The sequence below is a fragment of the Equus caballus genome, chromosome 25 (genome assembly GCF_041296265.1).
Source record: "Equus caballus isolate H_3958 breed thoroughbred chromosome 25, TB-T2T, whole genome shotgun sequence".
Taxonomy (NCBI): domain Eukaryota; kingdom Metazoa; phylum Chordata; class Mammalia; order Perissodactyla; family Equidae; genus Equus; species Equus caballus.
Genome location: NC_091708.1, coordinates 24,767,816 through 24,795,539, shown reverse-complemented (window position 1 = coordinate 24,795,539; position 27,724 = coordinate 24,767,816). Strand labels below are relative to the sequence as shown.

General features: G+C 36.7%; 1 protein-coding gene and 1 long non-coding RNA gene across 11 annotated transcripts in view; one reads left to right on the top strand and one right to left on the bottom strand.

Moving 5' to 3' along the window:
- Positions 1–386, bottom strand: part of LOC102150827 (uncharacterized) — a 76,901-nt gene extending 76,515 nt beyond the window's left edge. Inside the window, exon 1 of the long non-coding RNA XR_002803833.2 lies at positions 211–386. This is a non-coding gene — a long non-coding RNA (uncharacterized lncRNA). The remainder of the gene's footprint in view (positions 1–210) is intronic.
- The window catches only part of SHOC1 (shortage in chiasmata 1), a 154,403-nt gene that overhangs the window by 76,380 nt on the left and 50,299 nt on the right, over positions 1–27,724 (top strand). For 2 of the 10 annotated variants that reach the window (XM_070251341.1, XM_023628652.2), the window contains exons 1-8: positions 477–735; positions 1,103–1,149; positions 3,184–3,264; positions 5,827–5,950; positions 13,337–13,424; positions 20,548–20,732; positions 26,977–27,142; positions 27,346–27,442. In XM_070251341.1, coding sequence (XP_070107442.1) covers positions 3,220–3,264; positions 5,827–5,950; positions 13,337–13,424; positions 20,548–20,732; positions 26,977–27,142; positions 27,346–27,442 — 705 coding nt within the window. In that variant the 5' untranslated portion in view covers positions 477–735; positions 1,103–1,149; positions 3,184–3,219. Of the gene's footprint in view, positions 1–221; positions 736–1,099; positions 1,150–3,183; positions 3,265–5,826; positions 5,951–13,336; positions 13,425–20,547; positions 20,733–26,976; positions 27,143–27,345; positions 27,443–27,724 lie in introns of those variants that run through there. The other 8 variants (XM_070251338.1, XM_023628653.2, XM_070251340.1 and 5 more) reach the window with 8 other exon arrangements.

The window sequence follows — 27,724 nt, the reverse complement described above, 5'->3', positions numbered from 1 at the left end:
AGGCATGGCCAACGCCCAGCCAGACACCTGAGTCATGTTTGCCTCCTCCCTCTTGCTTTCCTCTTTCCCTGAATCTGTTTGGTTGCTAAATCCTCTCAATTTCCCCTCTGGAAGGCCTCTGCCTTTGCCCTCCCTCTGGGCTGGATTAGCTAATAACATCGGAGCTGCCACTACCCAAGAAGCTCAGACTCCTTTTCCTGGTCTTCCCACCTTTCACATAGGCTCCTTCTGGCTTCTGGTCACCTTCTCCACTGTCACCCTCCGCGCCGCACGGCGAAGATCCTGCTCACCCGCCAGGACCTCAGCCCGGAGCGGGTCCCGCCGTCTGCCCCTCGGAAGCCTGGGCGCTCCAGGATGTGGGCCCCAACGCAGACGGAAGTGCCGGCAGCTCGAGAGGCGGGGCAGGGGGCGGGGCCTGGCCCGGCTGGCCAATGGAAGCGCTGAGCCCAGAGTCAGAGGTCACATGTGCAGTGGGCGGGAATTTTCTCCTGAGAAGACCGGTAGGAGGCGGTTTTCCCTCTGCCTGTACCCTGAGAGGCTGGAGAGACGAGGGAGGGAAGGTGTTTTTAGACTGAGGGGAAGAAAGGATCGACGTGGGGCTAGAGTATGGCAGCTCCGAAATCTCTGGAAAACAGATTTGTGAGGCGTGGCTGATGTGACCCTGTGGGGACAAGGCCCCAGAACGGGTGTCCACCTAACCTAATTAGGCGAGAACAGAGGGTGTGAAGGACACGGGTAGGCCGACGGGACTTCAGTCCACTAACCAGAAGTTGTATAGCTTAAGCAACATGAGAAAAGATATGAACCTCACCTGTGCCATTTTACATGGTTAAAGCGTGAGCTTTATGCCAGGGAGCGAGGAAGGGAAGAAATCTGATCCCTCCTCCGGTGGGAGGAGATGGGAAGCCAGCCCGGAAGACCACGCTCACCTGCGTGTGGTCTCAAACAATCTTGGGAATAATATGCCATTGTATATATGTCCACCTTAAATAGACACAAGTTTTATTTGGGCAGAAAAAATCTTGGGAAACTTTCCTCCTCCAGCCTTGTGGATGAGAACCTGACCTAATGAGTTGTCTGTATTTCCATTTTGCCCCAGAAGATAGCGGTCAAGAGGTAGCACAGGAGAAATAAAATCATTACAAACAGGTAAGGAAAAATATTTCAGGAATCGCTGCAATTCAAAAGTTGGTTATTTTAAAACACCTTCTCTCTAATCATGATTTTGCTTGTTCCCCCCTTGTCTTTGATTTTAGAAATAAGGCCAATTTATCTCTCTTCCTATCCATCCACCACTCTTAGGTGGATTCAGATATCTGTAATGCAATGAAATAAAGTTGACAGATGAAAGACATTCTGTGAATGTATATAAGGCGTGGTATCTTAAGTATTATACATTTAGCGTGAATTTGAATGATTAACTTTAATACAACAGGGATTATTGTTTAAGGTAGTTGATGAGAGTGATGAATCTGAAGCTAATAGAAAGATTAGGCTTCACAAGAAAGGAACATCTAAGATAAATGCTGACAATAAACTAAATGGGTAAACTACACAGAGTTGATATGTTTGTAGCTTTTTGAAATGACTTCTAGGATGAGGCACAATCAACTTTTTCTGAAAGCACAATATCAAGAAGTGGAAATTCTAGAATCAATATGTGCTTTAAAGATCAGTGATACACTGTAGGGAAAAGGTATGGAAGTACAGTGATTGGAAATATTTCCAGAGACGTAATCACCAGTAAGAAAATGCTGTGTTGGCATTGATCAAGTAAGAGTGAAAGAGGGCGCCAACATTGCGTATTCCCCACATGTGTTGATTCCACAGAATCTAACAATGTTAAAAATAATTCAGATAACTTATTGGGTTTGTTTTCATTGGAAAGCTTATAGTAATATCCAAAATGTCTTCTGATTCATTAATCAAATAAGATCATTGTGTGCTGTACTAAGAAGTTTGCTCATAGTTTTTTTAATCCGGTAGTTGAGTAGTTAAGAATATTGACTTGATAATAACTGAAAACAGGAACAGCTTCATAGCCAATTAACGTAGATGGGACCATCAGGGCTTCTGGTGCAGAACCTTCATCACAGATAAGAAAATAGGTCAACCTCAAACAAATTTAAAATGATAATGAAACTAAGGCAAGACCATTTGGGTTAAAATGTGTATTTCATTCACTGAAAACTTATTGAGGGGCCGACCCCATGGCTCAGTGGTTAAGTTCCACGTGCTCTGCTTTGGCGGGCTGGGTTCATGAGTTTGGGTCCTGGGTGCAGACCTACACCACTCATTGGCCATGCTGTGGGGGCAACCTACATGCAAAGTAGAGGAAGATTGCACAGGTGTTAGCTCAGGGCTAATCTTCCTCAAGTGAAAAAAAAGGGGAATATTGGCAACAGTTGTTAGTTCAGGGCAAATCTTCCTCAGCAAAGAAAACAAACAAACTTATTGACAAACTACCATATGAAAACTTCTAGCTTACATCTGAACTTCCCAAGACATTTTACATGACTGATCATAAAGCTAAGAACTATCTGATAAACTGGACTCTGTCCTAGAGTAATTTTTCTAAGCTGTAATTCCTCTGGTTCTCACATAAGTGAGAACTGTTTTGGACTCATTCAGCATTCTAAATTTTACTCATTGCTTCATTAGATGAATTTGTTAGTTTACCAATAATGACCTAGGAGTAATGCACCATCGTTGCTTTATTCCAAATGAGCTAGCTATTAGGGAATTCAAACTTCAGGCTTTTTATTTTCTAAATGGGAGAGTGGAATTTCCCAAATTCTACTTCCGTGCTTCAATACAGTTTTGCCCTTGGTTATTTGATTTCAAGACTGCTTAGGAATTATGGTTATCCTGAGAAAACCACTCTGCCAGACTTGTGAACTCCAGCCTCTTTTGCAACAAAATGATCACATTAAATATATTTAATCCACCAACTAGAAGTTATATGGATTAAACAGTTTGAAAAATATATGAACAATTTTATATCAACATGTATTATTTTCATATTAGATTTAAATCATAGTAATAAATGTTATTTTTGTAATTAATTTTTTATCATTTAGAGCCTGTCTTTAAATGAATGAGCCAAAGTTTTAAGATTGAGTGGTTTTCTGCTCCTGGCTTTGCTATTTTACCAATATTTAATTTTAATTTTTGTATTTCCAGGTGTTGAAATTTGTACTGCTTGCAAAGAAAGAAGCTATGTTTTCAACATTCAAATATTGTGCAATAGATTATTTATATGAGGTAAAGTGTTATTGGATGACTGCCTATTTACTAAGAATTATGATATAAAAATTGTTATCTGCATTCACTATATGATTATGATAATTTTGCAGTAGTCCTTAGGCTAATCCTTAGTCTTAGTTTAAAATTCACTTAAAATTACTTTCCATTTTAAAAATACCTTAAAAATGCCACTTTTGGAAGGAAATTATTGACAATTTAACATCAATTTGAAACTGTCAGCAGAAAAAAATGGAAACTTTTGGCAAGTTTGGGCTGTTTTTGTGAACAATCTTAAGTGATCTTTCTTGAAAGGAGTGGGGAAAAAATCAATCCCAGTATCTTTATGATAAAATAACAGTAGCAGCATGTGTTAGCCACTTACTATGGGCCAGATACTTTGTTCTTTTGATGGATTATGTTATTTGATCATTTGCTCTTTTGATGGAGTGTATCATTTGATCATCATAACTACCCCGTGAGGTAGCTACTATTATTACACAGGTTTTACAGGTTAGGAAACTGATGTCTAGAGAAGTTAAATAGCTTGTACAAAGCTGAGATTCAAGCTGGCACATTGTTAAGAAACTAATCAGAGTGGTTGTCATACAACAGTTCATTGTTCTTATGATCTTAATTGACAAGTTAAAATTTGGTTTTCTTTGTAACCTTGACCGCATCTACCAAGAAAAAAAAATTACTCCAGTATAACTAAAATTGTGTTACATTTTACAGGGAATAAGGACACATAGGCATCTTCAGGTTTTATTATTCCCTCATAACTGAGGAAGGCAAGTGTATCATTATAACATATACATGGAAGAGAAACAGAATCAGAAGTCATTGTTGCACAAATATGTTTATGAATATATTGGTCACTTGGGAAATTAATCTCCACTCAGACATCCTTAAACTTTTATCCTTGCCCATGATATCTTACTTTTTTGGTGGCCTACCACACCCCATGATACAGCACAAATATGATAATAATCAATGGTCTTGTAAAAGATGCAGGATTTTGTAAAGTTCATGTAAACCATGTTGAAGAACCACTCAGACAACAGATAAAGCTATTAGCAGATGAAGATCTTGCAAAATTAGATCAGTTAACGGACAAGAGCAACAGAACGGTTTGAATATCAAAGGAGTCAGAGACGCCTTGGGGAAAATTGATTAAATCCTCAAATATTTTCTAAAAATATCTTCTTTATGATTAAAGGTGAAGTAATGACCAATATCATACACATCATCATATAATATAGTTTGTGGGGAAATTCTGACAAAGATCAAATATAAGCTAATTATAAATGAAATTTTATTATGTATAAAGTTTAATTTTTATAACTTTATTTCATTTCTTTAGATAAAGTACCAATCAAGCTTTTTTTCCTTTTTACTGTCTTTGGTCCTGATTTTATATAAATTACTTCAACTGATCTTTTCTCTGTACCATTTATTCTTAGATACTGAGGACCTCTTATTTAATATGTTAAAACACCTTCAGCAAACATAAAACTTGGGAAATAATGCAAGAAACCATCTTTTGTCCAAATTCATAGAATAATTAATTCTGTGGGAAGCTGAGAGTCATTGAGGGGGGGAAGTTTCATAGAGAAGATATTGCTTAAGATGGGCCTTGAGAGGTGAATAGGATTTTGATAGCTAGAAAAGAGTAGCAGGACATTTTTCAAAGGCACACTGTAGGTCATGGTGTTGATGAGGAAGTGACTGCTAAATGTTAAGGGGGTAGTGAGGAGACTAGTGTATTTAAAGAGAACATTTAGGGGCTGGCCTGGTGGCATAGTGGTTAAGTTCACGGCCTGGATCCTGGGCATAGACCTACACACAGCTCATCAAGTCATGCTGTGCCAGCGTCCCACATACAAAATAGAGGAAGATTGGTATGGATGTTAGCCCATGGACAATCTTCCTCAAGCAAAAAGAGAAAGATTGGCAATAGATGTTAACTCAGGGCTGATCTTCCTCATCAAAAAAAATTAATAAATAATAAAATTGTTTTAAAAAAAGAACAGTTAGTAGTACAGAGTATGGGAGATAAAACTGAAAAGTAAAGGCAGATCCAAATTATAGATAACTGATTTACAAGTTTCCTTATCCGACTTAACGTCCTTTAAAGAAACAGTTTTATTTATTAAATATTTCTTTTTAATTAGAAACATATTTGCTGGTTGTCATAAGTGAAGTAATGCAAAGACATAGAAAACAAAAGTTAAGAAAGCCATATTATACTGTTATGTGGAAAAAAAAGCACATTGCCAAATGGTATAGAGATATGATCTTACTTTTTCCTCAAACATGCACACACACATTTTAGCTTAAGCTAGAAAGAAAAGTCTGTAGGAAAATACACCCAACTATTAATAATACGGCTAGGGACCTTGACTTTCTTGGTTATGTGGTGCTGTGTCATTTGATATTTTGTAATGAGCATGTATTACCTTTAAATAAAAGTAATATACATTTAAAAGAATAGAGAGTTTTAATAGTCTAAATATGGATAGATAAATGTATTAAATCTGATAAATATATTAAAAGATTTTATAATTTTACTTTCTTACATAGAATGTAATTAGGAAGAAGTTTTCTAGAGATGCTTTCTTGCTTCGAATCCCTTCATGTTTATATCAAGATGGAGATTATCTTACAGGAGTTATTGATAGTGCATTTAGGAGGCCATGGACAAGAGGTATGTTTTGTTTTTATTTCTAAAAAATCTATTTTAAAAATTATTTCTGTTTAGCAGAGTAAATTATTAAGAAAATGCAGTGTTTTTCTCATTAAATAAAAATGCATTGCATTTATTCATATCAGAATTCCAAGAAGTTTATAAATTGATATTTTTGTGACAGAATTTAGGTGACAAAATAAGGAGTTGGAAAGCTTACACTAAATATGAGTAGAACGAATAAAAGATATGTAGATGATGAAGTCTTAAAATATTCTAACATTGTAAACATTTGTTGTGTTATAATGGATCTTGCTCAACTGTAGGAGTGCTACTTTAAGTTGTACTGATACACTGACTATAAAACTATTTTTAAAGGTATGTGTACAAAATATCATCTTTTGCTTTTATCATGTCATGGACTTAAGAAAGAGGTAGCCTTCAGGGGGCAGTCAACTCAGTTAACAGCATTTATTTAGCATGTATTATGCACTAGGCACTATGTTACAGGTGCTAATGACACAGTTACTAATAAGACACGCAAATAGTCCCTGCCCTCAGTGAGTTTTCAGACTGGTAAGGAGGATGCAGCAATAAAAACATTTAGTGTATAAATTAATATCTTGTATTTGTAAGTGTACAGAGAAGACACAATAATGTAATGTGATATGAAATTTCAGGAGTAGGGAGTGCTATGAGGAGGTGGACATTTGAGTTGAGAACTGAGTAATGAGAAGGCAGCAACCATAAAAAGATATGGAGGAGGAGCCTTTCAAACAAATGCAAAGTTCCCGACCCAGGAATAAACTTCATGTGTGTAAGGACCAGAAAATTAGGCCATTGTGACTGGTTGATGAAAAAGGGGAGACCTGAGAAGTAGGGAGTTTCTGAAAGATAGAAGGCTTTGCAAGCCATAATAGCAAGTTTGTTTGTTTATATTATGGCTGATGTGGGAAGTCACTGGACAATTTTAAGAAAGAGAGTGGTATAACCTGATTTATTCTTTAGAAAAATCGTTCTGATTGTCTGCAGCATGGAATGGGTAGGGAATGGGAGACAAGAGTAGAGATAGGAAACTAAATCAGGAAGTGGCTTATTGTCATGATTCAGAATTTAGACTCCTAGGTGAATCTACACTCTATGTAAAAAATGACGGTGCTTTGGACTAGGCTTCTAATAATGGAGATATGAGAAGTGGATGAGACTGGGATTATTTTACAAGTCCAGCCAACAGTGAGAGTGTTTGAAAAAAAAACAAAATTAAGAATAAAGAATCTCTTCTACGGTTTTGACCTGAGTGACTGGGTAGATGGCAGTGCTATTTCCTAAGGTAGAGAAAGGCTTATAGGGAAGCCAGTTTGTGGCTGGAGTCAATAGCTCTGCTTTGCCCAGGATAAAATGCCTATTGGGCATCTAACTAGAGACTCAAGAAGGCAATTGGTTATATAGTAGCGCCCCCTTATCCGCGAAGAATACGTTCTAAGAAACCCAGCGGATGCCTGAAACCGCAGGTAATACTGAACCTTATATATACTATGTTTTTTCTGATACGTACATATTTGAGGTGCAACAGCAAAACTGGCACGAATTTCTTTTTCCTTCTTCTCAATGTCACCAATAGAAGATTTGATCTTACGGTAGATATTAGCAACCGTAGCATACAATTTTTTTCTTTCCTTATTAAGTCCAGAACTTTCACCTTTTCACTTAGAGGAAGCACAGCTTCTCTTTGGCTTATCTGAATTGCCCGCATGACTACTCTTGCTCTTTGGGGCCATTATTAAGTGAAATAAGGGTTACTTGAACACCAGCACTGTGATACTGGGACAATCGATCTGATAACCAAGCCAACTACTAAGTGACTAACCGGCACGTAGCATATATACAGTGTAGATACCCTGGACAAAGGGATGATTCACATCCCAGGTGGGACAGAATGGGATTTCAGCACACTACTCAGATCGGTGTGCAATTTAAAACTTATGAATTGTTTATTTCTGGAATTTTCCATTTAATATTTTGGAACTGCAGTTGATTACAGGTAACTGAAACCATGGAAAGCAAAACGATAGTTAAGGGGGAACTACTGTACACATATTAGAGAACTTTCTCTTCCTTATCTATTATTGGCATCATGTAGGGTTGCCAGATTTAACAACTAAAAATACAGGGACCCCAGTTAAATTAGAATTTTAGATAAATAATGGGTCATTTTTTAGTATATGTTTCAAATATTGCATAACATATGCCTATGCTAAAATTTTCTTGTCTAGCTGAAATTCAAATTTATTTGAACATTTTGTATTTTCTCTTGGAACCCTAGCATCATGGACACCCATGGATCCTGGGCTATCCCAGACATCCAGGAGATGCCTACCATCTAACCTCCTTGGAGTCCATTGGCATCTCTTCAGTTTTCTCTGGGACCAAAACTGTGTCCTGGCCTTATCTAATGTCAAATCCTGCGCTCCTGCAATTTCTGCCTCCTCGCTTGTTCCCATCTCAACAAGAGAGCAAAATGAAGAACAATTCTTCAGTTATTGAACAATCTTGTATCTTTCACAATTCGCATTACCGTTTCTTCCCATTTACTTAAGTTCTCTTTTATAGTTCCATTTCCAAATACTGCTAGAAAAGTCACTGTTACTAGATTTTGCAGCAGAGATTGTGGCTGATTTTCTTGCCATTATTTCCCCAGTAGCTAATCTAGTGCATGGTAGGTGCCCAGTGGAGTTCAAGAAATACTTGTTGAATGAGTTAATTAAAGAATAATTCCTTACAAATTTTTGTTAGAACAGATGGAACAGAGTGTTCTCTTTTATTCCAGAGGTAGTTTTGGGACATCTTTGCGTATTTATGGATAGGATATGTTTTTTAAAAAGTTATTTGTATGTGGACAGGTTATATGCTTTTGTTTGGACTAGCTAGGGGCATGTGTGCATGTGCGCACGTACGAGCACGTGTGTTAGGACAGAGTATATGTGTATTGGAAGGAGCCCTAGTGTGTTGGTGGGTGGTAGATTACTGCACATGTTATGACAAGTGCGTATGTTTGGTTAGTATGTGTGTGGTGTGGGTCCCATGGTGACAATAAGACCCTACAAGAAGGAGAGCCAAGTCACCATTACGCAGTTTTTCTGTCTGACCTGCTTATCCTGTTTCCATTGTCTCCAGGTACCAGGAAGGTACACTAGAGCTGGCTGAGAGCAGACTGATGGTGAATAAAAGGAGACCTTTAGCCCCCTCCCTTTGGGTTAGTCACACCTAAAAGACACGTGGGAGGTGAGATTCTGACACAGTGCTTCCTGAGTTATGCCCTGGGCATGGCCTTCAATGTGCTCGCCTAGAACCCAGGGGAAAAGGGTACACCTGGGATGTGTCCACCCTGAGGGTTTTGTGCAGTCAGTCTGGTAGCATCCCTGAGTCTGAGCCACATCTTTGAGGCTGACATACCAGCCTCTTTGTTTATATACAGTTAATATTTTATTCACGTCAGTCCTGGAAATTTGTCTGCAGAGAATGTTAAATGAGAGCTCCTCTAGCTAGTGGTTCTCACTCAGGATCATGGGGAACGGGGAGAAACTCTAACAGAATCTTCAGCTGTGACTGAGATTGGGGATGGGAGAACGGTTCAGTGCTCCTTAGATAACTTGGATGCCACTCTTTCCTCCTCTAATTGAGAAATACTGCTCTGGTCCAGTCCCCTCTTATTTTACAGAAGAGGAATAAGACCCAGAAAGGGGAAGAATCCTGCTCAAGGTAAAATGGCATTATGATCAGCATGCGTGGTGTCAGCTTGAGGTTCTCTGAGCCACCCAGTTATGATAGTAACCTTGTACGTGGGTCTGTATTTATTTAGCTGCATCTGTGCAATCCTGAACATAGCATCTGAACTAAATCAGCATTCTTTGTGGAATTAATTAGAAAAAGACAAAGATCCACTACAACGTAATATGGGACATGGAGGAAATCATCAATATGCTACCTGAGTTTCGAGGAAAACTGAAAGATGAGCAGTCGTGACCTTTACAAGGAAGGCATTTGAAATTCACGCTCATAATGGATAATGGACTAAGAGTATCAGGTGGCATAGAAAGCATTTTTATGCGTCAGTGTTTGTCCTAGGAAGAGACTCTGGTCTTCCCAAATTATGAAGCTCTGTGCCTAGAAAACCTAGTTCTTAGAAGAGAGAGGAAGCCTCCCACCCTTTTTGCCTTCACCCCTTACACTGGCCTTCAGATTCAGCTAGAAAACATGGAGAAAATAATTTTCTGAACCCCTGGAGTTTATCCGTCATTTCCTTTCTGCTTCCTTTGACCCCAAGTTTATTCTGCTTATTGCTCAAAAAGAAGAATAATGGGAAAAAACCCATAAGTTAGAGTCAAATAGATCTCTCCTTAAATATGGGCTCCATCTCTCACTGTGTGACCCCAGGGAAGTTTCTTATCCTGTCTGAGTCTCAGCTTCCTCATCTGTAAATTAGTACGACAATAACTACTGCGTATAGTTATAAAAATTAGATAGTATGTGGGACTGGCCCCATGGCTGAGTGGTTAAGTTCACCTGCTCCACTTCGGTGGCCCAGGGTTCCCCTCGTTTGGATTCTGGGTGTGGACATGGCACTGCTCATTAGGCCATGCTGAGGTGGCGTCTCACATGCCACAGCCAAAAGGTTCCACAACTAAAATATACAACTATGTACTGGGGGGATTGGGGGAGAAAAAGCAGGAAAAAAAAAAGAAGAAGTTGGCAACGGTTGTTAGCTCAGTTGCCAAGCTTTTAAAAAAAAAAAAAATTAGATAGCATGCATATAGTAAATGCCTGGCCCGAAGCAGACAGCTAATGAACGTGAATCCCATTTGCTTCTCCAGCAGAGGCAGTAGATTTGATAACCCAGAAGGCTACTAAGTGACTGAGGGGCAACTATATACAGTGTGGCTGCCCGGGACAAAGGGATGATTCCTGTCCTGGGCAGGGTGGAGTGGGATGGCTAGAGACTTCATCAAGCTACTCAGAATAGTAGGCAATTTAAAACTTAAGAATTGTTTATTTCTGGAATTTTTCATTTAGTATTTTCAGGCCACAGTTGACCATAGATAACTGAAACCACGGAAAGTGAAACTGAGGCTAAGGAAGGGCTACTGTGTTAATCTTGAGCACAGCTGGAGTTTTGAATTGGAGTCATCAATATGTAGACTGCGCATAAACGCTTGGAAATGGATAAAGTCACTGAGAGCATGAGTAAAGATAGAGCAGAGAGCCTAGGACAGAGTGCTGGAATACTCCAACAGTTAAAAGGCTGGTGTAGAAGGAGGAATCAGCTAAGAAGACGAGATAGGAAAGCCAGATGAGTGTGAGTTGTAGAATTCTAAAGAAAGTGTTTCAAGAGGGGGAAGTAGTCAAAAGAATTGGTCCCTGTTAAAAGGTCAGATAAGATGAGGATAGAGAGTTGACCATTAGGTTGACTAAAGGTCATTGATGACCTTGCTAAGAGTGGTTTCACTGGAATATTGGGTACGGAAACCTGTTTGGAGTATGTTGAGGAAAGAATGGGAAGTGGGGATGTGAGATGTGAATATAGACAACTCTTTTGAGGAATTTTGCTCTGAAGGAGAATAGAAAAATGGAGCACTAGCTGAAAGGAGAAGTGGGGTAAAGAGAGTTGTTTTTGTTAGCTTTTTTTTTTTAAGATGTGTGATTTTTTAAAAAAGTGTGATAAGGAAAAAGGCTGTAAAATATTTATTTACTGATGGAAATGATCTTGGTAAAAAGAGAGAAAATGGTGATGTAGGAAATAAAGTATAACTTAGTAAAAGGGGATAGTATCAAGAGCACAACTGGAGGACTTCGTGTTAGATGAGAGCCAGCGCAGTTGTGTAGTTCTTCCATGGTTATAGATAGGAAGGCAGGGTGTGTAGGTATTTATGCCAGTTGGTTGGTAGAACTGGTGTGGGAAGATGAGGTAGTTCTTCTCTATTTGTATAAATTTTCCATATGGAGGCAAAGCCACAGACTGAAAGTGGATAAGGGGATGAAAACTTGAGTGAGGCAGGTGTTAAATAGTTGTCTTGAGGAGTGAGAAAGCCAATTTTATTAGAAAGGTGTTCTATTATAATCTGTCAATGTTGGATGCCCATTTGAAATTTATGGTCATAATTTCAAATGAGTTCATTCAGCACGGCTGGGTGACCTTTTTTAAAAATAATTTTCAGCTATTCTAGTATATATATACACAAAGTGGAAGTAAGGGTTTTCCTAAGTTAGCACAAAGGAAAGAGAGGCAAGGGAATCAAGAGTCTTTGTAAGGGAGTGGTTCTGGGACTGGCCATGGAACCTGAACTGCGTGAATAAGAAGGTGAGGACATGAGAGAGGATGGGAAATATTGTAAAAGTGGAAGGATCAATGGATTGAAGGTCTCAATCAGGTTGGAAACAAGATAAAGAATAACTCTCATCAAACTGCTTCTCTAAAAGTACAGAAGAAAAAAATGAGTTTATCACTTCTTATTTCTTTTCCTTTGCTTCTTTTTTATAATAATAATGACAGTGACAGCCAAAATTTATTGGGTGCTTACAGTATGTCAGGTACTGTTCTAAGCAATTTTCATGTCTCATCACACTTAATCTTTATAACAACACTATGAAAGGGCTATCATTATTTGTAATTTATAGATAAGGATAGAGATTCAGAGATTTACCCAAAGTCACACAGTTAATAAGTAGCGGTACAAATATTAAAATGTAGGCAGGGTGATTCCAGAACCTGTACCCTTAACAACTAAATTTCTTATTTTTTTAATGAGGCAGACTCAGATGTTAAGTGGTTTGTTCAAAGTAACAAAACGAGTATGAAGTAACACTGGTGGTAGAATACAGGTCATTTGACTCTTACTTCGCTCAATTGCTTCTTCTGATACTAGTACATGACACGATCTCTCTCCTTGAGAGACCAAGGGTCTAATTTGGGAGACAAGCTATAGATACATACAATTTTTAAATATGACTGTATATGATTAAGTGTCAGGGTGAGTGCTACTGACAATATTGTGGCCCTTCAAGGGAAATATGGCAGAGTGAGTTGGAATGGTTAATAAAGACTCTATGAGGAATGACATGAGCTGTTGAACAGGACTATCTGGGATGGTAGTGCTGCATAGGCAAAAGAGAGGCTATAAAAATGACAATGGTATGTTCAGATGATATTGTTCTGACTGTGGTTGAAGTTCTTTTGTAGGGGTTGTAATAATGAGAATGATTAATTATTTGGAATCTGGTATTACTTTGAAAAAAATTACATTTGTGAACAAATAAATATAACACCATAATGTAAAAGGTGAATATTTGGCTTCCTTGTATTACGTGTGAAAGAAAATTCTAGAAGCTTATATTTACCATTCTCCTTTCTAGTGTCAGCTGTTCCATTTGGGGGAATGACAGATATCTCAGTCTTGGATCAATGGAAAGCAAGTCTCTTTATGGAGGATTTCCTTGAGAAGTATGTGTCCTTAACCTCAAATTTCCCCCTTACACCCAGATGATAAACAGTAAGTTCCTCCAGACACCTGAAGAGAAAAGATGCCTTCCTTATATCCTCACAGATTTTCTTCTTTTTCTGAAGAAAAAGCCCTAATCTGAACCACAAAGGAGAAGTTAGAAGAGATTTACATTCTCTTTTTATCCTTCCCCTGTTTATCACATATTAACTGTTTCTCTATGCATTTGTGTTGCAAAAAACACACAGAAATAAAGCAAATATGTTACTTTGCTTTTAATCAATAGGTAAATTTTCTGTAGAAAGTGTCTATAGAAAGTCCTTTGTATGAAAATCAGTCTTTTTTCCTGTAGTATAAATGCAGATTTAATGCTATTTTCTAACATATTTGGTCAAAACATTATTTATTCATCATTCATCAAGTATTTATTGGATACCGTCGTATGTGCCAGGATACAAAAGTGAATAAGACGCAGTCTCTACTCTTAAAGAACTCAAGAAATTAGAGAATAAAGATTTATAAATAAATCATTACAATACAATGTGGGAAGTACAATGATGGAGATAAGAACACAGAGCATAATATGAGGAAGAACATCTAACCTATTCTACATTGTTAATGTAGACATAAATTAGAGATTTCAGTGCAAAAGTAAATAATTTACTCTGTTGCTTCACTTCAAGCAAAGAGTGCTGATCAGACCCAGGAAGGATTTAGTTATTATTCACATTCTCAAGTTTTACTAATTTAAGTTTTCCTTAGTTACGCTTGAAAGAAACAAATAACCAATTTAAATGTGTCCAGACTCTGAATACAGACAAGTCCAATATACCATTTCTGTCATCCTGAGATTTAAAAGTCAGATTAGGAAGATAATATATAAACATATAGAAAATTTAAAGTGTAAGAATTAAATGATAATAAAAAATGACCAACATAATGTCTACCATAAAGCGTAAAAAGCCAGTAAAAAGTATCTGTCACATGAGCGGACTCCTGAGTAGTCAGGAAGCGGAATGGTGTAGTGAAAAGAGTTCTGCATTATGAGTTAAAAGATGTTGATTTCAAGTCTTGATTTGAAAAGTCAAGTACCAACTACTTGAGTAGTCATTTTATCTCTCTGACCCTCGCTTTCTTTATCACTATAATGATGTATCAGCGCTTCTCGAACTTAAATGTACATATGAATCACCTGAGGATCTTACTGAAAATGGACATTCTGAAGATTCACTTGCTCTGTGTTGGGGCTGCGCTTCTTTGTTCCTAATGTGCTCCTAGTCCAAGAACCTACTTTGAGTAACAAGATAGAAGATGATCTCTAAGATCTCTTTTCGCTCCATGAGCTGGAGTGGTAGGGCTGTGCATTTATAAGCAGGAGAGATCAGCTTAGCTTCACAAAGAAGTAGGAAGTGAGCTTGAACTGGGCACTGAAGGAGAAACTAACTTGAGAGAAAACATTTCAGGCAAAGGAAATGACGGGTCTGAAGGCACAGAGACAGGAATATACCATAAGTATGCAACGAAGGCAATGATCAGGCTAGTTTAGCTCAAACAAAAGATTCGTATATGAGAGAAATGGGAGGCCCTGAAGGAATGGACATCCCATGATATCTGACCTTCTATTCATTTTGTGATATCAAGATAGAGTCAATGGGGCCAGCCTCGTGGTGTAGTGGTTAAGTTCGGCATGCTCTGCTTCAGCAGCCTTGATTCATGGGTTCGGATCCCGGGCATGGACCTACACCACTTGCCAGTCATGCTATGGCAGCAACCCAGATATAGAGTGGAGGAAGATTGGCACAGATATTAGCTCAGGGCTAATCTTCCTCAGCAATAAAAGAAAGAAAGAAAGAAAGAAAAAGAAAGAAAGAAAAAACCCAAAAAATAAAAGATAGAGTCTATGGCAAAGAAGGCACCACCAGAATAAAATGTACATTTCTCAACTTCCCTGTAGCCAAATGTAGCCATGTAACTAAGTTCTTCTCAACTGGATATAAGCAAAAGAGGCTTATGCATTTCTAAGGACTATCCTTAAAAGGAAGGTTTTTCTTTTTCTTTTAATGATTGGCACCTGAGCTAACGTCTGTTGCCAATCTTTTTTTTTCTTCCCTTTCTCCCCAAAGGCCCCCAATACATAGTTGCATATTCTAGTTGTAGGTCCTTCTGATTCTGCCATGTGGGATGCCACCTCAGCATGGGTTGATGAGCAGTGCCATGTCCATGCCCAGGATCTGAACTGGCGAGACTCTGGGCCACCGAAGCAGAGCACGCGAACTTAACCACTTGGCTATGGGGCCAGCCCCAAGGTTTTTCTTTTTTATCTTTCTCTTTTCTGATACTGGAATACAGATGTAATGACTGGCTCCAGCAGCTGTCTTGGACTATGCTGACAAGAACTAAATCTAAAAGTCGCAGAGTGAAACAAAAGGAGCTGCAGTCCCTGACAAATTGTGGAACTTCCTTACCAACCATGCCCTTCTAACCTCTAGATTTTTTGTTTAAGCTGTTATTAATTTCAATTTTGTCTCGTGCAGTAAAGTTTAATTTTTAAGACCTTATTTTTTAGAGCGGTTTTCGGTTAACAGCAAAATGGAGCAGAAAGTAAAGAGATTTCCCATGTTAAAATTTAATTTTAACTAATTCAGGAGCTACTACGGTTTTGTTACCTAGTGGAACTTTAGAATAAACATTCTGATCATTAACGCTACCTAGATTTCCTAAATCTTGCTTTTCTTCTCTTTCTCACCTCTCTTTGTTTCTTGTTCCTATTTTTGTTATTTCCTAATATTGATTCTAAGGCCTTAATTCTTTTACTAATTTGTTGGTATCCTGTGTTTTGACATAATGGGCATTTTCTGTCATGTATTCCTGAAAAACCTTATATTCAGCAAAATTGCACACTAAAAATAACAGAGCATCTAGCCAAATTAGCTTTTGTAGTCAAAGCTATGCAACTTGCAGCAGAGCATTAATAAAAATAATAACTACTCTAACTTTAAAAACCACCAGCATAGATAAAAAGGCATATTAAATTCCTAACATATAAATACATAGTAGAGTAAATATAGGACTTAAAACAAATGAAGATAGTTTGATGGACAGGCTAAAAAAGGAGTTGAAGCTTTTGAATTATGGAGACAAGGGCAAAATGCAAAAAGATCAGGGAGAGCCATGCAATAAGCTTCCAAGCTTCCAAGACAAAGCACATGGCCAAACTGAGCAAGAGGAAGAGCATATGACAGTATTTCCTATTCCTCTGTAGCGTGCTGCATTCAGATGAATGCAATTGAATGCAGGACATTGCACGTATATTTATTTCCCATACACCTCATAACAGCTATGTGAGATGGGTATTACTATCCAAATATTGTATATGAGAAACTAAGACTCAGAGAGATTAAGTAACTTGCCCACTGTAGTGCAGCCAGTCAATAGTTGGAGCTGGGATTCAAACCCTCAAATCCTGGTCTGTCTGACGTCAAACCCTATCTTCTTTTGTTTTGTTTATATACATAAAACATTTTGTTTTGTATATATGTTTTATAATATAGCAGCTTTGTTGAGCTAAGTTAATATTCTATATAATTCACTCATTTAAAATGTCCAATTCCAATAGTTTTCAGTATATTCACAGAGATGTACAACCATCACAATCAATTTTAGAGCATTTTCCTTAACATAAAAACAAATCCTGTATCCATTAGCAGTCACTCCTTATTCTTTTCTCACTTCCCCTCAAAAGGCAATCACTAATTTACTTTCTGCCTCTCTATAATTGCCTATTCTGGACGTTTCATATAAACGGAATCATTCAATATGTGACATTTTGTGATTGGCTCCTTTCACTTAGCATAATGTTTTCAAGGTTCAGCTATGTTGTAGCATGTATCAGTACTTCATTTTTTATGGCCAAATAATATTCCATGGTATGGGCATACCACATTTTATTTATCCACTCATCAGCTGGTAGACATTTGGGTTGTTTCCACTTTTTGCCTATAATGAGTAATACCACTATAAACATTTATGTACAAGTTTTTGTGTACACATATGATTTCATTTCTCTATCTAGGAGTATGTTTAACTGTTTTTAACTGTTTGAGGAATTTACCAGACTGTTTTCCAAGCAACTGTAACATTTTACATTCCCACCAGCAGTGTATAAAGGTTACAGTTTATTTGCATTTTTTAATTGGTTTATGTGTCTTTTTATTATTGAGTTTAAGAATTCTTACATATTCTAGATACAAGTCCCTTGTCAGATATATGATTTGCAAATATTTTCTCCTTTGAATTATCCTTTTACTTTCTTGATGATATCCTTTGAAGCACAAAACTGTTTTTGAGGAAGATTAGCCCTAAACTAACATCCACTCCCAATCCTCTTTTTGCCGAGGAAGATTAGCCCTGAGCTAACATCCGTGACCATCTTCCTCTATTTTATATCTGGGAGCCCTCCCACAGCATGGCTTGATAAGCAGTGTGTAGGTCTGCACCCAGGATCTGAAGTGGCAAACCCCAGGCTGCTGAAGTGGAGGCGAGAACTAACCCACTACCCCTCCGGGCTGGCCCCAAACAAAACTTTAATTTTGACAAAATCTAATTTACCTATTTTTTCTTTTGTCACTTGTATTTTTGGTGTTGTATCTAAGAAGGCTTTACCTAATCCAAGGTCACAAGAATTTACTCCTGTATTTTCTTCTCAGAGTTTGGCTGTGATTTTTTTTTTTTAAAGATTTTTTTTTTTCCTTTTTCTCGCTAAAGCCCCATGGTACATACTTGTATATTCTTTGATGTGGGTCCTTCCAGTTGTGGCATGTGGGACGCCGCCTCAACATGGTTTGATGAGCAGTGCCATGTCCGCGCCCAGGGTTCTAACCAATGAAACACTGGGCCGCCTGCAGCGGAGCGCGCAAACTTAACCACTCGGCCACGGGGCCAGCCCTGTGATTTTTTTTAAGAGACACAAATCAGATCATGAAATGTCTCCGTGATAACCCACCAACAGTATCCCATTGCACATAGAATAAAATCAAAGTTCTCACCAAGTCTTACAAGATCCAACAAGATCTGGCCCTGCCTACCTATCTAACCTTACCCTGTTCCAGTCACGCTGACCTTTCTGCTTTTCCTGGAATATGCCAACCTTGTTCCCCAACTTTAGACCTTGTGTGGCTTACTCTCTACCATTATTCAGGTAGTTGCAGAATTATCACTCCTCAGAGGGCCATTCACTAACTACTTGCTCTAAAATACACCTCTCACCAACCTTCTGGCTGTTACTTGATTCCTAATATCTTATTTTATTTCATTAGTAACATTCATGACTACCTAACATTATGCTATATATTTATTAATTTGTCTATTGTCCCATTAGCAGGTAAGCTTCTTGAGGGCAAGAACTTTGTTTACCCCTCCATTCCCAGTGCCTAGAATAGTGTTGGCACATTGTAGACACTCATTAAATATTTCTTTTAAGTTAAAGAATTAATGAATGAGAATAGAGGAACTTATCCAAAAAGAATGATATGGAAATAAAGCAAAGACAATCTGGATTGGAAGCCTGGGAAGCATCAGTATTACAGGTTAGGCGGAGGAGGAGGCACCAGTGAACGAAGAATAGGTAATATTGGACAGGGAGGTAGGAGGAGATCCAGGAAATACTAGTCTTCATAAATCATTAATATCTTGGGAAAGAGAGTTGATGGGGTTTTCTCAAACTATAGTAGCAAGGATTATTACAAAGTGCTGACTCTGTCAGTAACATTTATTTTAAAAAAAGATAGCAGCTATGTAAGCATTAAATTTAGAAGTCTACAAAGATCCACGTGGGAATCAATGTTTTTATGAGTAATATGGACCTAGGTGAGTTGAAATATTTTTTCTTGTACCTTGTATTTTCTTAAAGAATAAAGGAGAAACTTTAGAGATTTTTCTATCTGCTTTTCAGATATGGCATACTCATTTTTTTCTTCCAGTTACATTGGGGAGTTATATTGATTTTGATTCTTTCAGTCTGTATAGGGAATTATTAAGGCTAAAATATTTCAGAAAAAAGGTATATTGAGATGTTTAGCTAAATTACCAAAAATATATTGTCTATTGGAAAATCTCTTGTAATTCCAAGGATCCCAATGGTATAGACAATGGCAGAGATACCTGGATCAATCAGGAAACAGGCAAGGCATGGGCAAGGTCAAGGGAGCCAAAAAGTCCCCAGGACTAGCAACAGCTGGAAGTTGTTACCACCCTAAGCTTGAAGGAGCAAGGAGACTGAGCAGTAACCAACCAAATAAGAAGACTCCATAAGGTCCTATAGCCAGTATAGGAGAGGGGCTGTCTGATAAGAGATGTAACCATTGGTAGGAGAATGCAGCCACTTCCAAACTGTGATCCTGGAGGCAGGATTTGGGAAGAATAATATCTTAACCTGTCTCTCTTCCCACCTTTGATCTCCCACCAGTGCTTCCCATTGGCTGAACCCAACCAGAAGCCAGAAGGCAAGGGAGCATAGCTGGTTCATAGAGATCAGCCTCCCAGGTTGCAGAACAGAATATAAAATGTTTGATAATGTTATGGAAAGCAGACATTGAGTATCCAGCACAAGGGCAATTTGGCAGTGCATGGCAAAGTCGAAAAATCTGTATATCTTTAACCTCATCATTTCCATTTTTAGGAGACGTATTTTGAGAAAATGATTAAACAAGCGCACAAAGATATTCCTTGTATTGTGGACACAATTAAAACAAATTTAAATTTCTGACAATAGGGAACTGGTTGAATAAGTTATGATTTGCTGATACAATGGAATCCTGTTTGTCTATTCAAAAATGAAGTAAATATACATTGATTGACATATAAATGTGTTCATGCTTCATTGTTTAGCAAAAAAGAACAAGTTACAGAATACTATGTACATGAATCCACTTTTGCTTAGAAATATTCAAAAATAATTGAGAAAATGCATAATCTTTGAATTTATCTCTTGAATGGTGGGGCTATGGTGGGCTAGTTTTTCTCTGTATCTGCTGGAATTTGGTAATTTTTCTACAATGAACATAAACTGTTATTAAAGATGTTCTAAAATAAGACATACATAAAATCAGTAATTTTATAATGTCATAGAAAAACAGTTACAGGAATGGTGACCCAGATTAATTGTGAATTTGAGGAAATTGTTCCAAGTTCAAACCCAAACTCCCAAATTGAAGTAGAGGAAGCCAGCTTATACACCCATAAGGACTACAGTGAAGTCTTTACATGTGTCAACTGTTTAGAAAAATGTCCAGGACTTCAAGAGCAGAACCAAGGTAAAACATTTATTTCCATTGTTATAAAACATTTCCTACTAATATACAGATTTTCATTTCAGTGATTTTATTTTATTAAAGATATTCACCTGCAAAATTATAATTCTAAGCTTTACCACATTAGAAAAATATTTTCTCTTTCATTTTTTTCTTATTTATTTGAGGTCACATTGGTTCTCTTTTATATTAATTCCCTTTTTGTAGACTAGGTTGCTTTTGGAGTTTAAGTATGCTGGGCCTCAAAATAGCCTCAGAGATTTGATCGTAGTGTGCTCACAACATATTCCTATAATAATATTAGCATCTGTGTACAAATCTGATGACACAGCAATCTGGTGTAACATTAAATCAGTATTTTATTAAGTGATGGATATATTTTATTTCCCAAAATATGCCAAAGATTTTTAATCTCATCTAATTTATGTGAAACCATAATTCAAAGTAGAGATGGAATAGTTGCAGTATTAGGTCAGGAAATTCACCCAGTTTTTACACTTTTACTGTAAGTGATAATTAAAAGTGTATTTTATCCAAACTGTATTCCAAATCTCTCATCTTACTAGAGGGTGCTGAATTCTTCCAACTGTACAGAAACTTCTGAGAACTACCTTTCTTGTATGTGTAACAGCCTATTCCCTTTTTAAATTAAAAAACTTAAGGCTCCATTATATAATTGCTACTATCATTTAGGATATGCTATAGCTTGAGCATGAGAAATAGTTTGGTTCTTTTACTGCTGATTTTATGTAGATACATAAATTGTATATAAAATTTTTAGTGTAGGCAGAGGTATGTCATGATATATAGAGAGTTAAATCCCTCTTATAGTTTGAGAAGACTGTATGATTGCATTACAGACTAGACTTGAGAGCATGATATCGTAGGAAGACCCTGAATTTGTAATCAGAAGATTTAATGATAATCCAAATCTACTCTTAAAAAGTGGTACGATTTGGGGACAGCTATTAAAAATTTTATGCTTTTCAATTTTCTTCTATAATTTCTCCCTTTTAATTTATTCTTCTAAATTTTTATTAAAAATTTTGTAGGGGTCAAATAATGTGTATGTACATGTAAAGAGATGGTTTGTAGAAAATAACATGGTACCTAACATGGCTGTTATTATTAATGTTGCAAACTAGAAGCTATTGTTGGCAAATTTCCTATCATCAGCTAGAATCAGAACCTTCTTTAACTACAATTCACTGAATGAAAATATACTTGAGATTTCCAAATACATGGGAGTTGTCTGTATCCTATATTTCCTTGGGGGTCCTGTGTCATTAGATATCATTTTATACATTTAGATTTGTAATTTCACTTATTTTCTTTGCAGCTATATTGATTGCTACTGGTTTTATAGATACTTTGATCTCACTAAATCAAGAGGAATGTATTATACTTTGAAATTCAATTGATACTGTAAATTTGCTTTGTCTTTTAAGAAATATAGTTAGTTACTAAATTGTAAGTTAATTTCAAAGCATATATTTCTTTGAGACATAAAAACAGTGGGTAATTTTCTTTTATTGTTTGTTGATTTGTTGACAGGTACTAATTTTTCTACCACATTCATATATTACTTGTCAATAAATGTCACCATTTTATGAATATCCTTCAGACATCCTGGGAATATATAAGCAAATGCAAATAGTTTAGAGAGTCAAGTAGCTATTCAAGGTTTATTATAAAAAAACAGCAGTCCCCTGGCTTCATCTATCACTCACATATTTTTTTCAGCTTTATTGAAGTATAATTGGCAAATAAAATTATAATATATTTAAAGTGTACAATGTGATGATTTGTTATACGTATACACTGTGCAAGGATTCGCACTATGAGTTAATTAACACATCCATCACCTCCCATATTTCCCTTTTCGTGTGTGTGTGAGAGCACTTAATTAAGTTCCACTCTCTTAGCAAATTTCAATTATATATGACAGTATTATCAACTGTAGTCACTGTGTTATACGTTAGCTCCTTAGACCTTATTCCTCTTATAAGTGGAAGTCTGTACCCTTTTACCAACCTCTCCCTATTTTTCCCACTTCCCAGCCTCAGCCCCTGGCAACCACCGTTCTCCTCTGTTTCAATGAGTTTGACTTTTTTTTTTTAAGATTCCACATATAAGTAATACCATGCAATATTTGTTGTTCTCTGTCTGGTTTATTTCTCTTAGCATAATGCCCTCCATGTTCATCTATGTTGCAAATGGCAAATGACACAACATTTTCTTCATCCATTCATCTGTCGACAGACACTTAGGTTGTTCTCATACCTTAGCTATTGTGAATAATGCTGCAGTGAACATGGGAGTACAGATATCTCTTAGAGACTGTGATTTCGTTGGCCATCTGTTTCTTCCTTTACAACACATATCTTTTTTTGTCTTACTATGCTGACTAGGACCTCTAATACATTGTGCAATAGAAGTAGTGATAGTTGCCATCCTTGTCTTGTTCCTGACAGTGAAGGAAATATTTTAAAAATTATAAAAGTGATGTAAATATCATTTCAATGTTTACATCATTTTCAATGTTTACATCATTCTCAATGGTGAAATATTAGAAGAATTAACTTTATTGGGTTGAGGAAGCTTTCTTCTGTTCTGTTTACTAAGAGCTTTTGATCATGAATAAGTATTAAATTTTATTAACCTTTTTCTATAACTATTAAGAAATCTACATGTTGAATATATAGAATGTCCTTTTACTAAGAACTTATAATCCTATAAACTAAACATAAATTGTTTTACTATTGTGATCATACTGTATATGCATTATATTACTTATTTATTTTTTTGTACATGAGGAAGATTGGCCCTGAGCTAACATCTGTTGCCAATCTTCCTCTTTTTGCTTGAGGAAGATTGTTGCTGAGCTAACATCTGTGCCAATCTTCCTCCATTTTTTATGTGGGATGCTGCCATAGCATAGCTTGACAAGTGGTGCTAGGTCTGCGCCGAGGATCCAAACCTGCAAACCCTGGGCCACCAAAGCAGAGTGCATGAACTTAACCACTATGCCAGTGGGCCAGCCCCACAAAAGCATGGCTTTTAATGACTGCAGGTTTTAATCTTATTTATGTATCATATATTTCTCAACTTGAGAAGACTTTTTTTTAATTTCAAATATGTACATAAATATATGTTTCCATTTCCAATTATTTCCTTAGAGTGAATTCCTGGGACTGGAATTATTTGATGTAAGTATTTTTTTCACTATATGTCCACTAGCATGGTATGAGAATACACAGTTCATGTCAGCCTTATCATCAGTGGGTATGTTACTACTGATGTTGTAGTAATACATTTATCCAATGTGATAGGCAAAAATTTATACTTTTACTTGCATTTTAAAAATTACTGGCATTTAGTGGCTATTTGCATATTTTTATTTTGTGAAATGATTCTTTTGTCTATTTTTCTATTCTTACAATTTATCTTTATATATCAAAAATATCAATAATCCCAAATATATTTAATTTGAATCTAACCAGTCCTGCCAATGTTTTTCTGTATGATTTCTTTCATTGGTTTTATATTTAGAAAATTCTTCCTCAAATTAGATAAATAATTATTCATATTTTCTTTAAGACTTCGGTATATATTTAAAAGTAAGGATACAAAATGCTTTTTCCAGAGGCTGGCCCTGTTGCCTAGTGGTTAAAGTTCCATGCACTTCGCTTCAATAGGCTGAGTTTGCAGGTTCAGATCCCAGGTGCAGACCTACACCACCTGTCAACTATGCTGTGGCAGTGATCCACATACAAATTGGGGAAGATTGGTGCAGATGTTAGCTCAGGGCTAATCTTCCTCAAGCAAAAAGAAGAGGAAGGTTGGCAGTGGAAGTTAGCTTAGGGCAAATCTTCCTCAGGAAAAAAAAACTTTTTCAAATGTGTTGGCAGTTGTCCCAATGTCATTTATGGAATAATCTTTCCTTTCCCCACTGATTAGAAATGTCACTTACATAATATGCCAAATCCTTATCCCCATTAGAGTGTGTTTCTGGATTTTCTGTGGTGTTCTCTTGATTTGTCTATTACTGTGTTAATAGTGTACAGTTTTAACTATTTAATATATAATGATGACATGTATTAATAGTTTCCTCTTTTTTCCTACTCTCATATCTATATTCTTCAATATTTATTTTGTAATCAGTTTTCCAAGTTCCAAAACAGACCTCTGGAGAAATTGAAACGTTATTGTGATCTTTTAGAATTTTTACCAATTTGTCTTTTTAGCCAGGAAAATGGTCTATCTTGCTTTTTCTTCAAGTTTTTTTTTAAATGATCCTCATTAAAGTTTTATAGTTTCCTCCATATACTTTCTGCACATTTTTGTTATGTTTATTCCTCAGTATTTGTATATTTGTGGCCATTATAAATGAATTTTTTCATTAATTTTTTACTAGGTGTTTATATATATTTGAAAACCATTGATTTTTAAATTTTTTATCAGACACTTTTGTGCATTCCATTATTTGTTTTCAGTTAGTTATCTTGCATTTTCTAAGTTGACAAAAGTGTCTTCTGCAAAGAATAAACCTATCTTCTTTCCTATCAGTAGACTTCTTTTCTGCTTCTTCTCATAGTTAACTAGCCAAAATTTTGTTTCCTTGTGACAATTTAGCACTCCTCCTCAACAGATGAAGATAGTCTCCTCAGATCTGTGTTGGTACATATAATAGCCATAGTAAAGTAAGAACTCCAGGGAGTATTGTACAGCCATAAGAATATAAGGAAGTAGCATCCTTGGTAAAACTTTTGTGTGGTTATGAAGAACATTGATTGTGGTGTGATACTGCCCTCAAGTGGCTCCATCAGCAAAGGGTGGTTAGAAACAAGAGTTCATAACTGGTATGAGATGTCCCATGGACTCCAGAAATACCAGGATGAGCCTGTAGGAAGGGAAGATGGCTAGGGGGTCTGTGTTTGGAAGTGGAAGGTGGAGATTGGGATATAAATGAATGGTGTTAGGTTTTTACTGTTAATATGAATTCATTGATTCTTACAGAATGGATGTAAGGATGAACCATCTTTAAATTGTCTCAGATGAGACTTGCTTAGACGTGGAACTGATTGGCCAGCTTTCTTTGGTGTGTTACGGGAAGCTCTTGGTCATAAGATTGTCAGGAACTTAGGTTTGGATAAACAATCTCTTAGGAGGCTATTTTATATAGTAAGTTCTCTTTTGGCATTTCAAGTTAACACCAGACAAAGGGATGGTCCCTGGCTGACTGCTTTGCACCACGTATTTATTAAGCACGTGCATACCAAGGATGTAGTTGGTCATGGGAGACATCACTCCCTGCTATCCCTCTCCATGCCATTTCTAAAATGACTTAACCGAAAGACCACCGTCCAGAACAAGAGACTGTTGCTTCCCCTTTAAGGCGGCTTTTGCTCTGGGGAGTTTAGCTTTCTGAGTAGTTCCTCATCTGAGCTTATCTTTTCCTTTTTCTCTTTCCACTCAAGAGCTTATTGAAGAATGGGGGCAAGTGTTATGTTCCCTCCCTTGGCTCAGAAACTGTTAAAGCACTGACACAGTTAGCTAAGATTCTAAAGTAACCCACACATGGTAGGGTGGGGATAAAGAGGAGAAATTTATTCTAGCAATTCACTGTTAGCAGTAGTGTTTCCTAATGTGTAAGAATTATCACACTTCTCAAGTAGGTACTTTGCTCTCTAACTTTCACTGTAATTAATTTTATGGCAAACATGTTTGAGTAGCTTTAGAGTGCTAGAATCAGAGTTGGTCCCATTTGTCGGCTTTGTAGACCATCTCCATTCTCCACATCAGAGTCTCTGGGCATGAATTAGAGACGTTAAGAAGTAAAACGATGTGGAGAAGAAAAGACTAGGGGTCAGCAAAATTCAAATGCTTTTGTTTCTTTACAGCTTTGCTTAGGCTACCCCTGGCTATTATGAAGCATGTGGCCACAAGAAGTTTTCCTCCATTGATTAAACTATTTTTTGTTGAAAGAATATGAGCCATTACAACTCTTTCAGGATATTTGGTTACTACTCAATGTACTGAATAATATTAAAATGCACTGAGTTTTAACTTGTGTGCTAGTACTCTGCTACATGCTTTATATGCACAGTGCAGTGAAGAACTAAAGAATTAAAAATGTGTTTGAAAATCCCAACTCATCTAACGGCTGACTACAGTAACTATCTAGATCCTCTTGTATAACTTTTAGAATTTTTCTCATTCCTTTATATTTCTTATTTCTTTTCAGATTTGTCCATTGATGATGAAGAAATAATTTTTGTAAATAATTTGATGGCCTATAAAAGTCACCTACCAACTTTGCATACTCTGTTGAGTAGGCTGAAACTATTTTTGGTAAAGGATCCCCTTTTAGATTTCCAAGGCCAGATCTTCACAGAAGCTAATTTTTTCAGGTACTTAATTGCCCAATGTCATAAATATTTTTAAGAGGAGAACATATTCTTTGTATGCTCACAAGTCCAGAGGTTATCAATAATAATATTTTATTATTGCTTTACTCAACTCTAATTTTGACCATTATATATTTTGGTGGGATACATTTAGTATGTACCTGGCTATTAGTAAACACTAATTTAATGTTTTATTTTTTGTTAAGGGAATGTTTCTCTTTTCAAAGAGATTTGAAAGATTTTATGAAAGAAGATTTTTACATGGATAAAGAGAACTTTTGTCAGGAGAAGCTAGAAGATACAGTAAGTTTAAATGAAACTGTAATGCTTGCTTTTCAGTAGTATTTTTATAAAAGTAGCAAAGCACACTTTTATAAATTTTAGTAACATACATTGACCATCTACTATTGTCAAGTTAAAAAGACTTGATAATGGGTTGAATGTGTATTGATTAAGGAGTCAAATTTACTTCTAAGATAGTGGTTCCAACCTTGGCTACACCCTGGAATTACTTGGGGAGTTTTCATAAAATACTGATGCCTGGGTTCTACCGAGATATATTTTGACTTGGTCTGGTGTACAGCC